At 44.2% G+C, this 18,200-nt stretch overlaps 1 protein-coding gene across 1 annotated transcript; it reads right to left on the bottom strand.

Moving 5' to 3' along the window:
* Positions 1 to 703: 703 nt before the first annotated feature.
* LOC139321215 (kelch-like protein 31) lies at positions 704 to 18,147 on the bottom strand. The gene is made up of 3 exons (XM_070949868.1): positions 18,070 to 18,147; positions 6,468 to 7,754; positions 704 to 3,839 (listed from the first exon to the last, which is right to left on the bottom strand). The coding sequence occupies exons 2-3, from the start codon at positions 7,655 to 7,657 to the stop codon at positions 3,107 to 3,109; spliced, it is 1,923 nt and encodes a 640-aa protein (XP_070805969.1). The 5' UTR covers positions 7,658 to 7,754; positions 18,070 to 18,147; the 3' UTR covers positions 704 to 3,106.
* Positions 18,148 to 18,200: the final 53 nt, after the last annotated feature.

The following is an 18,200-nucleotide window of genomic DNA, read 5'->3' as shown; positions in this document are numbered from 1 at the left end:
CGATACATTTAAACCATCCTTTGAATCTGGCTAGGCTCACAACATACAAGGCTAAAATCAGCTCCAGATGTGAACCAACTTATACTATCTGAATCTTAAATTTTCCTGTTCTTGTCCTGTACGAAACATCTGCCCCCCCCCCCTTTTCATGGTCTTATTCCTTAATATTTGCCTCTGATTATTATGCCAATACTTAGCATTGCTTTTTGTAAATTCTTGCACCGATACCATCACAATTGCCCCCATATAGGATGGTAAATGGAGCTAGTTTGGTGTAGTGGTTAAGGCATTAGGGTTTGCCACCTTGAGGTATTTCTACAAATAATAAAGATATAAACATAATGCTGGTTAGAGAAATGTCACTAATGCATGTGTAATCAAGTTTTAGCTTCATAGTATTAAGTGAACCCAGCCCGTAATGGCTTATTCAGTAAAGTCCAAATCAAGTGATGTATACATTAATCACCATTATCGACCCCACCCCAAATTAAGGACTGGAAGACATTTTCGAGCCCTAAACCAAGTTCACCTATCCAGTTAAGCCCTTTGAACTATTTATTGTGTGGTTTAAAACCCATGCAATCCTCCCATCATCCCCCATCAAGCTGGCCCATACGCATGTTTGGCGTATCTTTAGAGGCAATGGGGTAGAGCAAAAGTGTCCCAACTGACTACTGGAAAAATGAAGTTTTCATTAGTTTTGTAGGGTTCCACGTAGAAACCGGTGCTCGTATTTGAACCAGGTGGGAAATCTCATGGCCCTCCAGATGTCCTTAAAATACAACTCAACCTGTCTCATTAGTGGCCATGTGGTTGAGGTTGCTGGGATCCGTAGTTTACCAAAAAGTAGAAATAATGAGTAATTCTTAGTTTAATCATGTATAGAAGCAAATAAAGGAGGCTGGGAATATTCACATGACATCAAACTTCTCTGCTTGGTTAATGAGAATCTACTCTGAGCTTCATTTTCTTCAGCTCTTTATCTGTGGTTTGTGGTTTACTTCAACACCTCATTCAGGATATTAGTCATTTCTAGTCAACACGACGAGAGATTCAAAACATCCCAAATCAGCTATTCTGGGCTTGCAAATGACATTGATCCATAAAATAGCTGCAAGAAATTTAACCAAGCTAATCCTGACCATACTTAAGTATTTGCAAGCTCGTGGCTCGATTGGGTTAAGGAGGCTGGGTGAATAAAGATACGATTAATCTTAGGGTTGAAATCTGGTTCCTGCTATACAGAACAATAGCACCTCTTAGTCTGGATAACGTTTGGCAGCAAACATGTCGGTGAGCCACGTCACTGGGATGATGGTGGTGTGCATTCCTAACTGCCTAGAGGGGTTTAGCCTTGGTAGTACAGTGGTCTAAAGCACCCTGTTATTAAGACCAGCTGCCTGCAATTACTGCAGGTTCGAATCTCGCCAGGCTCAAGGTTGACTCAGCCTTCCATCCTTTCTAAGGTAGGTAAATTGAGGACCCAGTTTGTGGGGGCAATAAGCTGACTTTGTATAAATATACAAAAGAATGAAGGCTATTGCTTAACGCACTGTAAGCCGCCCTGAGTCCCCGGAGAAGGGCGGCATATAAATCAAATTTAAAAACACACACACACACACACATGAAGGAGCAAACTGGTAATTTTTTTCATGGAATAGCATTTCCCAGGAGATCTGACTCATACAAGAAAGATGCCAGGCCCTAAAAAGAGTGCAGGGAAAAGCCACAAAGTTGATAAGAGGTTTGGAGGCTAGACCATGATGATAAATGGTTAAGGGAACTAGATATTTGGGCTAAAAAAAGGCTTAGGGGAGACAAAATAAGTCTTCCAATACTTGTGTAGGAGGTTAGCACCCACCCCTTTCCTGGAAGAGTGAAATATTTTTGGAAATATTAAAAAGGCAGAATATTATGTTTCCCTGTATGAGAAATGGAGAAGCATGTTTTTAAAGACAGAGCAGCTCCCACCTTCCTGCCCCCACCCTTTTGTTAATGGGCCAGAGGCAGAAACTCAATCTTTGTCAATGGACCTCATCTGCAAGACAATGGGACCCATCTAGGACGAAACTCACCACATGGCACCTGGGAAGATTTAATCAGCCAGCAAGGCTAGCTAAGACCCCCACCCCCTGGGAGTCTGACAACCAATCAGGATACTCTTTCTGGGCCCCAGGAAGTTCAAAGCCAGAGAGAGCATAAAACCCGAAAACTCTGTATCTGCCCTTTTTTCTGTTCAGGAACTCAAGCCATGTGATCCTGTCCTCCATTAAACCATCTTTCCAAGCAGTCTCCATGTTTTCAGTGTCTTTTTCCCCACTTGGAGCAGAACCCAGAAGGGTATTTCTTCCTACATTTGAATGGCTGCCACAGGGAAGAGGGGGATTTATTCTCCATAGCATCTTCTGAGGGCAGGACAGGAAGCAATGGGTGGAAGCTCACCTGAGGGAGAACCAACCTGGAACTAAGGAGGAATTTCCTGACAGAACAATTAATCAGTGGAACAGTTTGCCTCTCAAGAGTTGTGGGTGCTCCATTGCTTGGAGGGTTTTCAAGAAGAGATTGGACAAGCAGAGGGTTGGACTAGAAGATATCCAGGATCCCTTCCAGCCTAGGTGATTATGATTCATTATGAAGAATCGTAGAGTACTAGATGACTAGACTACTTCAAACAAAACACAATGTAGCTGGCCTTTAATTAAGGGCTGAGGTGTCCAAAAAGCTGGCCACCAAATTCATTGAAAACAGCCCCTCCCCCCTGAAAGGTTTCCCAATCCTTTAAAATTAGGGTCTAGTTTTCGGCGGAGGGGGTGAAAACTTCAGATTGTATAATGAGGAGGAGAGGCTCGCTTGCAGAACTGAAGCACATTAACGTCTGATGAATCAGGTCTGGACATGTTTGAGTTTTCAGTTCCGCAAAGGAGTTGTGTGAAAAGGTCTACAGGTAAATCCGAGCATCAAAAAATGTGTTATTATTGGGACATGAACCACAAACTCACAACAACCTGTGCAATGAGAACTCTCTTCAGCAAACTCAACCTTTCCTGTGAAGCCCTCTGATTCTGCAAGCCACCAGAACCCAAATTTCCATCTCATCCAGCTCCGTTTACATGCTCACAGAGGCCGAGGCCACCGAACTCGCTCTGGAGCTCCGGGTGTTCGCATGAGGAAGAGCAATGGTGCAGCAGGACACCCCCACGGTGCCTTCCAAAAGCTCCCCTTCCTCGGTCCATTCATTCAGATCGGGGTTGAAGGCATGAATCGTCTTCTGGTATTTTTTCCCACTTTCGTTCCATCCCCCAATGAGGAGGATTTGCCCGCCGAGAGTAGCCACCCCTGCCATGCTCAGGCCAGTGGTCAAGGGAGCCATGAAGCTCCACTGGTTAGTGGAGGGGTTATAGCACTCCACTGGAATGACGTCGACCCTCTCCCCGCGGGGGCCCAGCTGGCTGCCCCCCAGAACATAGGCCCGGTTGGCCAACGTGGCAGCACAGTGCCAACCTCGAGGGCTGCTCAGCCAGCTACAGTCCCGCCAAGAATCCAGGGCAGGGTCGTAGCTGCAGACGGTCCGGGAGTAAGCATTGTTCACGTAGCCACCAGTCAGCAAGATCTTCCCGTCGATGACCACGCTGGCATGGCAGCAGCGTGGCAGCTCCATGTTGGCTTTGGGTTGCCAGCTGTTGGCCGAAGGGATGTAGCATTCGATAGAGACCAAGGTGCCTTTTGCGTTGCGGCCTCCGACGGCATAGAGGTGCCCATTGAAAGCACTGAGGCTGAAGTGAGTCCTTTTGTGGGTCATGTTAGCCAAGTGTAGCCAAGTGCCGAACCGTGGATCGTACCTGCGGAGAAAGAGAAGGATTGTTCTTGAGGATTTGGTGGTATCATTTGGGGACTCTAACCATGAGACTTGGCACACGAGCCTGGCAGATAGGAGGAGAGCACTGATGCCAGAATTTGGAAGGGACGCAGCGCTAAAAAAAGTCAATACAGAACAACTGTATCAAGAGCCTTGATAGTACAGTGGTCTAAGCACCCTGTTATTAACACAGCTGCCTGCAATTACTGCTGGTTCGAATCTCTCCAAGGCTCAAGGTTGACTCAGCCTTCCATCCTTTCTAAGGTAGGTAAATTGAGGACCCAGTTTGTGGGGGCAATAAGCTGACTTTGTATAAATATACAAAAGTATGAAGGCTATTGCTTAACGCACTGTAAGATGCCCTGAGTCTCCGGAGAAGGGCGGCATATAAATCAAATTAAAAAAACAAAACAAAAAACCTGTGTTGATGTGTGTTGTAATGCACCTGAAAAGGGGCTGAGCTTCAGTTGCATGGTTGAAGGCAGCCATTTGATTTGTCTTCCCTCCCAGACACATCTGGACGCAAAATATAAATTCAGCCCAATGCATTAGGAATCAGGAAAGCAAGGCACCAGTGTAGCATGTGATAGACTAGTGATTCTCAATCTTAGGAGGTTGAAGATGCGTGGACTTCAACTCCTATTGAAGCTATACTGGCTGGGGACTTCTGGGAACTGAAGTCTACACATCTTCAGTTGGCTAAGATTGAGAATCACTATCTTGATCAGTGTTTCTCAATTGTGAGGACTTCAACTCTCACAATTCTCACCCATCACCCTGTTGACTGTGGAATTCTGGGATTTGAAGTCCACACACTTGATAGTTTTCAACACTGGGAAACAGAGATCTAGGACAAAGTTTCTTGTTTTAATCAATGCCTCACTAGGCCTTGAAAGATTTCTTTAACATATCTTTAAAATTCTCTGGGCTTTTAAAGTCAGAGCAAAGTCTATTCCAATGGCTATATTCAAATATTGTTTAAACCAGGGGTCAGCAACCTGTGGCTCTGGAGCCGCATGTGGCTCTTTCATCCCTCTGCTGCAGCTCCCTGTTGCTGGTCAGCTCCACAATTGATAGGGCTTTTGGTTAGGACAGGTAGAGGAAAAAGGATGCCACGCTAGGAGGAAACTCTATGGTGGGGGGATCTGGACTTCCGGTCGGCTCCAGAATTGAATGGGGGCTTCCGATTAGGACCTTTGTGGCTCTTTGAGTGTTTAAGGTTGCCGACCCCTGGTTTAAACCATAATGTGGTCTCTTTGGATTTTGCTTAGTGGAGTGGTACTGGTAACAAGCACTGGTCACAAAATGCAAGATGGCAGCTGCGTGATTGGAAACACTTCCTAGAGACTGGTCAGTCACCATTTTATCTTTCTTTTGTGCTCCCTGCCCCGCCAGGCGCTGCTGGATTAATATAATAGAAGAAAACAGCCATTATTTTCCATAACAAACCACAATTAAGCAATGATTTGATTTCATACGAGAAAACATTCATTGGCCTGGTTCACTTAATATAATATAGTAAAATGTAATGTGGTTTGTTTGGACTTTCATCAGGATTTTATATGAATCAACCAAAGGTAGTCCTCGATTTACAACTATTCATATAATGATCGTTCAAAGTTATGAAAAAAATGACTTATGGCCATTTTTCCACATGACTTTTACAGGATTCCCATGATCACGGGATCAAAATTTGGGCACTTTGCAACTGGCATGTATTTATGACAGCTGCAGTGTTCTGGGGTCATGGGATCACCTTTTGTGACCTTTCAACAAGTCATTGGGAAAGCCAGATTCACTTAATAACTGTGTTACTATCTTAATAACTGCAGTGATTCACTTAACAACTGTGACAAGAAAGGTCGTAAAATGGGGCAAAACTCATGCAGGTCTTAAAAGGAAGCATCAGAATATCCAGTCTCCTAACTTGTAGCAGCACTACTGTGTTTCCCTGAAAATAAGACCCTGTCTTATATTTTTTTGCACCCTGAAATAGGCGCTTGGCAGTGGTGGGATTCAGCCACTTTGCACCACTTCGGGAGAACCGGTTGTTAACCTGCTGAGCAGTTTGGCAAACTGGTTGTTGGAAGAAATCATTAGGGCAGAGAACCGGTTGTTATATTACTTGAATCCCACCACTGGTGCTTGGCCTTATTTACAGGGAGATCTTATTATTTTGGGGCACAATGGCAGGGACCGGCTGTGCATGTGTTTAAATATTTGGGGGGAGGGCTTATTTTCAGGGTCGCCTTATTTTAGTGCATGGGCTCAAAAGCCCGATTGGGCTTATTATCAGGGGATGTCTTATTTTAGGGGAAACAGGGTACCAGACCTGGAAAAAACACGTTCTTGCTTGGAGATTGTTAGGAAAAGGCCCTTCCAAAACTAAACAGAATGACATAAGATGGAACAAACAAACAAACAAACAAACAAACAGCTATCGCTTAACGCATTGTAAGCCGCCCTGAGTCTCCGGAGAAGGGCGGCATATAAATCAAATTAAAATAAAAAAATAAAAAAATAAACAATGATCTGGCCCAGTATTCAGTCAGCTTCCCATATTAAACCTCTTTTGCTGTTCCAAAAGATCTCACTTTTGTATTTTTATTACCTGCATAAATTGCTAATGGCATGTTTTGCTTGGTTCCGGGCGTCGTTTTGATCTTCACCGCCTGCCACATAAAGGAAGCTGTCCATGACGGCAACACATTGGTTGAAACATTTGGTGGGCATCTCCGTCAGTTTATTCCAGTTCCCTTCTTGATCTCTGTAGCTCACGTCTTTGCTGAGGGCCTTCTCCGCAGAACATGGCCGGCCGCCAACTGTCAGCAGCACCTTCTGGCTCCCTCGAATTTTGGTTCTTCGAGACTGAAGCTCATTTTGCTGATAAGGAAGCAAATGGTAATTCATGGCATCTACCAGAAGTCTGTGACATTCTGGGTTCTGCATCATACACGGAACAGGTTGGACATAATTGATCAAGTCATGAGCCGGGATCGTGCCGAACCGCACGTTCTTCAGGAGATCTGCCCCATACTTGATCCTCTTGGCATCAAACTCAAGCCATTTCATGGCAATCTGGAAGACCGTCACCTCACTAGGGAACTCCAGATTGTCATCCATCAACAATTCATTCAAATGTTCAAAGGTGAGTTTCAAAAACTGCTCGGTATCCGAGAACTCTAGGAAATGTTCCCGGATGAACCTCCTGGCAGCATCTTTAATCCGACCGAGATTGTATGTGTCTGCCATATTGGCAATATACATCCAGTTTTCCACATTCATCTCCTGGATAAGGAAATCCGAGCACATGTTGAGCAGCGCATACATCTGCAGGTGGCTGGCAGTGGAAATGGTGCTGCCGATGGTATACAGGGAAAGACTCAACTTTCCCGTGTACGCGTAGGAGATGATGGTGGCCAGGCCCAAGGAGGAGATGTCACCGAGGACCACTTGCTGAAGGTTGGGGTCCTTTTTCAGCTGGTTTTTGAAATATTCACTGCAGGAGGACATCACCAGTTTATGAACTCTGAACGATTTGGTTTTGGTAGCAATTGTGAGATCGCAAAGGAAGCGCTCCTGCTGCAGGGAGCTCATCTCCATCAGCATGTTGGTGCCATGGCTAGGATTGGTGACCTCCGTGGCAGTGCAAAGGAAGCCATCAGAACCGTTTTCAAACAAACTGTCCAGTTGATGATGTTGGTCAATGTCAAGAGAAGGATCTTCGGCTAAGGTGACATTAACAGGAGTGTCTCTCTTTGCCGGCTTGCTCTTTTTGGAGCTTTTCTTCTTGGGGGCCATTGGGGCGAAGGGTGGCCTGTGAGATGATATCAAGAAGCTGCTTGATCAAGGAAGACACATCCTACCCGGCCTATGCCAGCCTTCTCCAACCTGCACCCTACAAGAGTGGTTTATTAATGACAATATTATTGTGCATTTTCATAAACAAAAATCAAAGCAGAACATAGAGTTAGGTGTTGATAGCTACCTTTAAGGCCCTTTGTGGCCTGGGTCCAAGTTACTTGAAGGACCGGCTCATGCCATTACCCTGCCCCAGCTGTGCTGGCAGAGGAGACATGCTGTGGGCCCCATTGGCAAGGGAATTCTGGCAAGGTGGGGTCCAGGAGAAGGGCCTTCTCTGCCTTTGAACCTGCCCTCTTGAACAGGGGTCTCCAGCCTTGGCAACTTTAAGACTTGTGGACTTCAACTCCCAGAATTCTAGGAGTTGAAGTCCACAAGTCTTAAAGTTGCCAAGATTGGAGACCACTGCTCTGGAATATCTCCCGTCCCCCCCAAGTGAGGTCAGCTCCAACCCACCTGACCTTCCATAAGAGCTTAAAGACCTGAGTAGGCCAGTTGGCTTGGGGCTCCAAGGGAGGGGCTGAGAATTGGGTTTCAGCAGGTTCTGACCAGTTCTGGAGAATCGGTAGCGGAAATTTTGAGTAGTTCGGAGAACCGGTAAACACCACCTCTGACTGGCCCCGCCCCCATCTATTCTCTGCCTCCTGAGCCCCAGCTGATCGGGAGGAAATGGGGATTTTGCAGTATCCTTTCCCTGCCATGCCCACCAAGTCACACCCACCAAGCCAAGCCATGCCCACCAGGCCACACCCACAGAACCTGTAGTAAAAAAATTTGAATCCTACCACTGGAGGGGCTTCATCTTGGGGATGGTTGATAGATTAGCAAGAGACCCCAGCTCTTCCCTCTCTCATCATATTCCTTCTCCCTATCTTTTTAGCTAGGCTAATTTTATAGTTTTGTATTTATGCTATTATATATTATACACTTTTATCTTTTAATTTTGTAAGACACCCAGAATTACTATGTGGCAAGATAGGCAGCTAATAAATTAAACAAGCAAGGTGGACATTTACAAAAATAAGAGATTCCTTAAAGATAATTCGGTCTTGAGCTGCTCAGAATCTTATGAGTTAATTTCACAACCCAGCAGCAACTTGGCAATTAATTGGCAACTACACAGCTGCTGAATGCATGCACTAATGTCCTCCACTGACAGTGGCACCCAGAATTCCCAGCCTTCCTATTCAAACCTGGGAATTTTGAGACAGGAAGTCTTGTACCAAACATCTGGAGTAGGAAGTAGAAAAGGCTATCTATATTAAATTTTTGAATCTGGGAAAGAATTGTCACAACATATTATTTTTGTGCCTGGTCCTAACGAAGGCCCACCAACTAATTCATTTTTTGCTTGCTTTTGGTTCAGTTCAGAAGAGGTGCTTCATAACATACAGGAGTATGAATGCAGCATCTCTCCATCTTATTAAAACAGCCATGTCTACTTTCAGTGTCCTTTTCAAATGCACTCCCCCATTGATGATCTGCAATGTTTGCACATTGCACGTACCCTTATCCTGATTAACTGAACCACAAATCAATGTTCACATTAATCCACAGTTCACAAAAACCTGGGAATGTTATATAATACACTAGTTATCTAATATGGTTTGCACCTACCGATGCAAACCAGCTGAAAAAAGGGAGAAGAGATGCTGCCAAGGGAACCATCAGATAAGAGACACCCATAGCCCAACGGTCCCCAACTGGTGGTCTGTGGACCACTGGCGGTCTGCAAGAAAATTTTGGTGGTCCACAGAAAAATTATTTGCATTTTTTATATTGTATTAAATCAGGGGTCCTCAAACTATCCCCTTGGGTCAGATACATGCAATGAATGCTTGCGTTACTGCAGAGAGTCTCCCGCATCAGGGTCTTTTTATGTGGATCGGAGGGGGGCAGAAATTCCAACTCTGGGTCTGCTTCAGCCTCCTGGTGTGGGGCTTTGGGCGAAGGCTGGAGGGAAATGCCGCTGGTGGCGAAGAGCCGGAGGGCCTTGTTCCAGTGGGACTGTATCATGGCCTGGAACTAGCTGACCATCTCAGCCTGCTGAGCCTCCAGGTGCTGGTATCTGGCCTTGCACTCCCACAGGTCTTTCCTCTGCTTGGAAAGCCTATGCTCCTAGTCCTCAGTTGAGGTGCTTCTGCTGAGCCTCCTTCTCAGTCAGATCCAATTTGAACTGAGCTGTTTTGCCAACTCTTTCTTGTGGTGGCTGCTTAGCTCCAACAACTGCGTCCTGTTGGGGCTCTAAGAAGCCCGGATAGGCAGGCGAGGAGTGCCCGGGAGAGGAGGGGCGAGTAGAGACCGGCGGGGCACCCCTCGATATGAGTGACATCGAGTTGGCCATGCCCACCCAGTCACATGACCACCTAGCTACTCCCACCCAGTCGGTCATTAAGAAATCATATTAGTTACCAGCTGCCTGCAATTACTGCAAGTTCAAATCTCACCAGGCTCAAGGTTGACTCAGCCTTCCATCCTTTCGAGGTAGGTAAAATGAGGACCCGGATTGTGGGGGCAATAAGCTGACTTTGTATAAAAAAGAACACCGCTTGGGTGGTGGCGAAAGCCCTACTAAGCAGGTATATACAAAAGTATGAAGGCTATTGCTTAACGCATTGTAAGCCGCCCTGAGTCTCCGGAGAAGGGCGGCATATAAATTGAACCAATAAATATAAATTGAACCAATAAATAGTGGTCTACGGGATTTAAAATTATGAATTTAATGGTCCCTGAGGTCCAAAAGGTTGGTGACCCCTGCCATAGCCTGCCTCTGGATAGTGGGTGGGATAAGAGCCCCTCCCTTGTTTCTCTGACAGTAAATAAGATAGCAGCAGAATTGTATTTTTTAGACTTCCAAGATCCTGTTGATGTAGCTTTCCAATAAAGTAGAATTACCGGTCATGTTTCCTGCCTGCTCTACCTGGGAAGGCTGATACCGGCTGGGTTTATCTCAGTCTGCTACGTCTTGGACAAGCTGCATTTGGTCCCAAACAAAGCATGTCGGGAATCCTGCCCTCTACAGAGGAACATTGGCCTGATGGCGTCCCCAGCTGTTCATGTCCTCCTCCCCTCCTGAGCAAAGGGGATGAGATTGCTGAGCTACTGGATAACAGACCTGTTTGTAGCAGGACAGAAATAGCCAAGTAGCTGGGGCCTCACATTCCCCACCTCCGAGCTAGACATAAAGATCAAGTTTCTGGAAGGTTAAGCAATCCGTCATTCTTAGAATAGGATGGGGTGGATGAAAGGACAAGAAGTAAATCCCTGTTGCCTTTCCAGGCCAGGATTGCCAATGTTTGCTACTTTTCTTTGCAGCTATGACTTTAAGGCAGTGTTTCTCAACCTTGGAAGCTTGAAGATGGGTGGACTTCAATTCCCAGAATCCCCCAGCCAGCAGCGCTGGCTGGGGGATTCTGGGAGTTGAAGTCCACCCATCTTCAAGCTTCCAAGGTTGAGAAACACTGCTTTAAGGGAAAGGTGAGGCACAGGCATTGGCAGGTGTTAATATTTATCACTCCCTCCAGATATGCAGAATGGAGCTTCCCTCTGCTGCTAGAAGGATAGACTGCACCCATGGCCGGATAGGAAGGTGTTTGGTCCTAGGTATTGCGAAGGTGTCAGTCTTGGCTTTGATTTGCCCGAGGCAAAACACACTTCTTTGATGAAACCCAGATTGGAATAATGACATAGAATTTAGTTGGGGCCACCCTTGAAGACTGTTGGAAGGTTACACCTGGGTTTTCAACTCTAATTGCCAGAAGCAATTTGTTCAGGCCATGTGATGTGGTAGTATTTAGCAGGTATTTCAACGGGCTCCGTTGAAATTTGGGAAAGGTGGAAGATCGCTAGTTCCTAGGAGGGTTTGGTAAGAGCTGCTTGGTATCTCACCACCATCTGAAATAGGTTTTGTGAGCCTTTCTGTTCTTTTCCACATGGGAGCCTGTTCTGGTTTCTCTCCTGCCTAAAATACCTTTTTTTTTTTTTGTTTGAATAATGCTGCTTTTTCTTTTTGAAATGAATTAATGGTCAATTGGTTTTGTAAAACTTGAGTTTTATAGCATTTAGTAATTTTATTTAAGAGTTGATAATTGCTCTTTCTGGGATTATATAGACTGAACCACAAGCAAGCCAAGTTAGTTTTGAATCAGGGTGTACAAACACAGTTTTGAGTAAGCCATGGTTTAGTTAACTCTGGATAAGTCTATGGGGTAAATGCAGTTTCTATTTAAATATGGATGCTGTGAGACACGCTGGTATTATTTTCTCTGAGAGCATACGATAAATTACAGTAGCTCTTTCCATTTCTACCTAATAGTATGACCTGAAAAATACACTGTAATATACAGAGAGCCATAATCCATAGTTAACAAACCTTGATGGCTCAATTTGAATAATGCCAAAAGAAACATGGTATAATATAATGGACCAGAATGGTTATACAACATACTAAGATACAATGGTTGCATTTGTATTCTGTGCTAAAGTTGGTTAGTTTTAATGTTGGTTAGAGGCAGTAGAGGGGTTGGTGAACCCAAGTGTGAGCAGTTCAATATTATGTAAATATAGAAAACTGAATAATAATGGACAAACTGAAAACACTTGTGGATGGGTTTAAGTGGGTTGATCTATGATGCTGTCGAAATTTATTTTGTGTGAACCCAAGCACATTGAAGTCAAAAGTGTTTTGATAAGGATAAAATTGCTAAATTGCAATTTTTAAACAATGGTAGTATTAAGCGTAGAAAAATAATTGTAGCACAATGAATTAGATTTAGTTTTTGTTCTGGTCTTGGAAGCATGCTGGAATCGAAGCTACGTTAGGTTTTCAAGAGCCCATGAAGGTATATTTATCTTGTAACATTTAAGTCTTCAGAACCTGGTAAATATAATAGAGAGCCTGTGTGTGCACAACTGCCTTTCTTAGGAAAACGTGAACTTTCTGCTTCTTTGATCTGGTTTTATCATAAAATTATTTGGTAGGCATTGGAAACTCTGCGAAGGGATTGGGGTGGGGATAGCTGCTAAGTACCTTCATGGCAGGGGTGGGTTCTAAATTTTTTTACTACCGGTTTTGTGGGCGTGGCTTATTTTGTGGGTGTGGCTTGGAGGTCATGTGACTAGGTGGGCATGCTGTAGGACGGCCCTTTGAAGCCCCGTGGGAAGAGTTTAAACAGTTTTTTTCCCTCTAGTCATCAGCTGGGACTCAGGAGGCAGCAATAGATTGGGGGTGGGGCCAAATAAAAGGTAAGAATAACGTGAGTGGGTGGGAGGGCGGGGGGGGAGAACCGGTTCGGTGACGTCATATCGTCACCGCTACCAGCTCGGCCGAACCGGGAGGAACCCACCACTGCTTCATGGGCTACTGAAAGTCTACTTCAGGCTAGATCCCATCATGATTACAAGACCCAGAGCAAAAACTAAATCTGATGTAATTCAGCGTGTTATAACATTTTTCATAACCTTAATATTTATTACCATTGCAGCTGGTTCAAAAATGGTAATTTAGCAGTAAATTTAGGAAAGCTTCATTTGGTAATGAAGGTAACCCTTCACCCCTGGATCAAGGAGGAACAAACATGTCCATCTTAAACAAGCAGAGCGGATAGCCCCACATTTTTGCTCAGTATTGGCACTTCACTAAGCTGAAATTCATTTGATTTTGGCTTTTAGAGTTATGGGTGAAACCAATCAATGTAGCTTTTTCAATAGACCATCATTACAGCACAGATGAGTATAATGTGTGAAGGGCACAACGTGTGAATTCAACCACAGCAATTCCTGGTGGAAAAGATGCTTAGTGTAAATTCATGCCCAACTAACACGCACAAACTCTGTGTTCCACCAACAAAACATGGGAGAAAGACAGGCTGTGTTCCAGTGGTGAAATCCACATTTTTTTACTACCGGTTCTGTGGGCGTGGCTTGGTGGGGGTGGTGTGGTTTGGTGGGCATGGTGTGGCTTGGTGGGTGTGGCAGGGGAAGGATACTACAACATCTCCATTCCCACCCCACTCCAGAGGGAAGGATATTGCAAAATCTCCATTACCACCCCACTCTGGAGCCAGCCGGAGGTGGTATTTGCCGGTTCTCCGAACTACTCAAAATTTCGGTTACCGGTTCTCCAGAACCTGTCAGAATCTGCTGGATTTCACCCCTGCTGTGTTCTCATAACACACAAGGCTGAAATATGAATGAGCTACTGAATTATCAACCTTAGTTGGTAATGTACACTGAACCACGAAGACACCGAATTGGCTGATTTCACACCACATTGCCATAATCGAGCATTATTTTAATAAGTGCATTGTGTAAATCTTGTCTCTACAGGTAGTCCTCGACTTGCAACCTTTCATTTAATGACCATTCGAAGTTACAACAACACGAAAAAAAAGTCATTTATGACCAGTTCTCACACTTATGACCATTGCAGCATTCCCCACAATCATGTGATCAAACTTTGGGTGTTTGGCAACTACCGTGGTTGCAGTGTCCCCTGGATCCTGGGACTGTCATTTGCAGCCTTTGTAGGGAGCTTCTGACAAGCAAAGTCAATGGGGGAAACGAAATTCACTTAACGGCCACATGTTTCACTTAACAACACTAGTGATTTGCTTAACCCTGGCAAATAAGGTAAAATAGGGCACAGCTCACTTAACCAACTGCCTTGCTTAGCAATGGAAATTTTGGGCTCGATTGTGGTTATAAGTTGAAGACTACCTATAACAGTGATGGCGAACCAAAACCGGGGGTCGTACAGGGGGTCGCGTGCATGCGTGCCCACACCCATAATTCAATGCGCCCTGCCCCGCCGTGCATGCTCACACGCGCTTCCCCCGCTTTTGGCACACGATGGCCTGGTGGGCCCGGTAGGCCTGTTTTTTGCCCTCCTCAGGCTACAGAGGCTCTCTTGGAGCCTGGGGAGGGTGAAAACTGCCTTCCCCATACACACCCCGGAGGCCCTCCAGAGGCCGGAAACAGCTTGTTTCCCGACTTCCGGTGGGCCCGGAAGGCCCGAAAATCAGCTGTGCGTGCCAGAGCTGAACTAGGGCAACACTTCCATGCCCACCGATATGACTCCGCGTGCTACTTGTGGCACGCATGCCATAGGTTCGCCATCACGGACCTATAATTTTAAACTATGAATTTCTGTAAGGGCTAATTTGTGGGCATCAAGTAACCCGCTCCTCACCAAATGTGTAGGCTATATATTAAGGTGGAGATATACAGGTAGTCCTCGACTTACAACAGTTCATTTAGCGATCGGTCAAAATTCCAAAGTCACTGAAAAATGTGAGTTATGACCATTTTTCAAAGTTATGACCTTTGCAGCATTCCTGTGATCATGTGATCAAAATTCAGACGCTTGGCCACTGGTTATGACCATTGCGGTGTCCCAAGGTCATGTGATCCCCTTTTGCGACCTCCTGATGAGCAAAATCTATGGGGAAGCCAGATTCACTTAACAACTGTGGCAAGAAAGGTCGTAAATTGGGGCAAAATTCACCTGAGTCCTTCGGGAGTAGGGCAGTATACAAATCAAATACAAATCAAATAAACTAAACTAAACTAAAATTTTTAAATTTTTGATTTTATTGATTCTGGGTTTTAAATTGGGAACTTTTCGATTCTGCAGATCTGGGATTTTAAATTGGAAATGCCGATGATTTAATTTATTTTTAGTTTTTTCTTAACTTTTGTATTATATGTGTTTTAAGTTTGGCTGTTCACCGCCCTGAGTCCCCTTGGGGAGAAGGGCGGTATACAAGTTGAATTAATAAATAAATAATAAATAAACTAAACCTAAATGTCTCACTTAGCAACAGAAATGTTGGGCTCAATTATGGTCATAAATTGAGGACTACCTTAAGGTGCAAATGTAGTAGCCTACAAAAATAAATGTTCTTATGGAGCACCTTTCTCCAGGATGGTGCCCTCCAGGCTGGAATTCCTAATTGCCTACTCATATTTGGGGAGTGATAATTCCAGTCCACCCACTCACCCCCAAAAGAAGGCATTGAATTGGAAAAGCTGTTATCAGCCAAGGTTCTGTCCTTCATCCTTCTTCGTTCTTCCTCAGCTAGCAAAATGGCATATTTGGAAAAGGAGAAGTAACTTCTGTTTAATAAGGTAGGGTTTGTCTTGAATTCCAGCCTAGTGATTTTTGAAAACGAGCAATTCTAAGTCTCATTAAATCCAGGTGTCCCATATGCAGTGCTGGGTTTCAAATTTTTTTACTACCGGTTCTGTGGGCATGGCTTAGTGGGCGTGGCATGGCTTGATGGGCGTGGCTTGGGCGTGGCAGGGGAAGGATACTGCAAAATCCCCATTTCCTCCCAATCAGCTGGGACTTGGGAGGCAGGGAATAGATGGTGGACGGGGCCAGTCAGAATTTTTACTACTGGTTCTCCGAACTACTCAAAATTTCCTCTACCGGTTCTCCAGAACTGGTCAGAACCTGCTGAAACCCACCTCTGCCCATATGGAATCTATTTAGGTTACTATCGTATATGTAGCTAAGAGGAAGGCTCTCTAAATTCCACGGGGGTTATTTTGGAGAAAATAGGAGTAGGATTATGCTCTAAGTTTGCACCCTAGCTTTCAATTATTCTAGCTGCACCATCTCTACCAGTAGCGCAAACAATTAATGAAGATTAACTACTGTACAGATCATTGCAAATATTCATGCACCTGTATATATTTGTGTATTTAGTAAAATGGCATAATGTATAAATACTATATTATGCATAGGCTCAGTTCTGGTAGATTATACTCCATAACTTTTGAAGAAGATTCTTCCAGCATTGAATTGATTCAAGGTATGTAACACGAAATACACATTGGGGCTGAAATGAACTGCATACCAGTATAGGTAGTCCTTGACTTACAACAGTTCATTTAGTGACCATTCAAACTCACAACCGCACTGAAAAAAGTGACTTATGACCATTTCTCACACTTACAACCGTTGCAGCATCCCCATGGTTACTTAATCAAAATCTGGGTGCTTGGCAACTGGTTCATATTTATGACGTCTCACTTAGCAACATATATTTTGGGCTCAATTGTCGCAACTCAAGGACTACCTATACTGGGGATCCTCACATTTATTCTGTGCATGCTCCAGAATTATCAAGCAGTATTTAAGAATTCTACATTACATGTAATTGCTGCTTTCTATGCTCACATTGTAGGTAAGTATCTTGCTAAATTCTTCACACTTAAGTACGGTATCTCTCTTTGTTCTTCACCCTTTTTTTTTAATTAACAAAATTTAATTTCTCAAATTAGATTAAACAGTTTTATGCAGATTTTTTTTTTGGGAAGGGACAATCTTTTTGGTCAAATCCACAAGTTAAACTTTTAAAGTGCAGGCTCAAGATCACCTACCCCCTCCCTCTTTCGTGGAATAGTGATCTGCGTCAACGGATACCAAGAACTGCTAAGTGATACTTTAGCTTCACAAGAGATGAAGTTAGATCAGGCCAAGATCTGCATACTGTAATCTAGGATATGTTGTAAGCAGCCTGGCCATTTTCAAGTCTGGCGTGATTGACCAGAAATTAACCCCTAGTTGAGTCAATTTCTAGATTTGCATTCCCCTCTGCCCACCTGTGGATAAACCACACTCTCACCACCCCTATTCTCCAAAATATTTTTTTTTTTGTCTCTGGAGAGATGACTTGTGTGTCTATTGTGAAAAATATACAGGGGCATTCTGTGAGCTCCGGAACTTAAAATTTTAAAATAATTAAAAAAAAATATTCTACTAAGCTTTCGTCAACCATCTGCTGATATCGTCAGAGTATTAAACTACCATTACAGAGATCTCTGCCTTTATATGCCATTAATCAATTTGGCCATAGTGCCAAATATATATACAGTATTCATGTATATATAAATCAATGGTTCTCAACCTTCCTAATGTCCCGACCCCTTAATACAGTTCCTCATGTTGTGGTGACCCCCAACCATAAAATTATTCCTAAAACTATTGAAAATGTGTTTTCTGATGGTCTTAGGTGACCCCCTGTGAAAGGGGTTACGACCCACAGGTTGAGAACCATTGATATAGATAAAAATGTATAGATATACATACAAACACCATCGAGAGAAAAGTGTGGGGTTTCAGCCATGACATTTAAGTTCTGACATGTACTTTTCTCTTTTTTAGACCTTCACATTGGAGATCTATTTTACAGAATGACTTCTGTTACCTGCTCAGTAACGGCTCAAGAGACCTGGAAGCCCCCTCCCGACACCCAGCAAAAAAAAAAAAAAAAAGAATATGGAAAAAAAAGCATCTGGGCTCATTCACCAGCTGGGCTCAGAACCTCCACTGTCTTTGAACTTACCTGGAAATGGGGGAATGACCCAGCAGAGGGAAAAGATCTGATGCCCGTCTGCTCCACGCGCTGGATGACCCTTCTGGCTCCAGCAGAAGCCCTGAAATGTGGCAATGCTCCTGCCCCTCCTCCCTTTTTTC

This window comes from Pituophis catenifer, unplaced genomic scaffold (assembly GCF_029215685.1).
Source record: "Pituophis catenifer annectens isolate HBS135680 unplaced genomic scaffold, rPitCat1.0.hap2 SCAF_9, whole genome shotgun sequence".
Classification (NCBI taxonomy): Eukaryota; Metazoa; Chordata; class Lepidosauria; order Squamata; family Colubridae; genus Pituophis; species Pituophis catenifer.
This window is presented reverse-complemented; position numbering and strand designations above follow the sequence as displayed.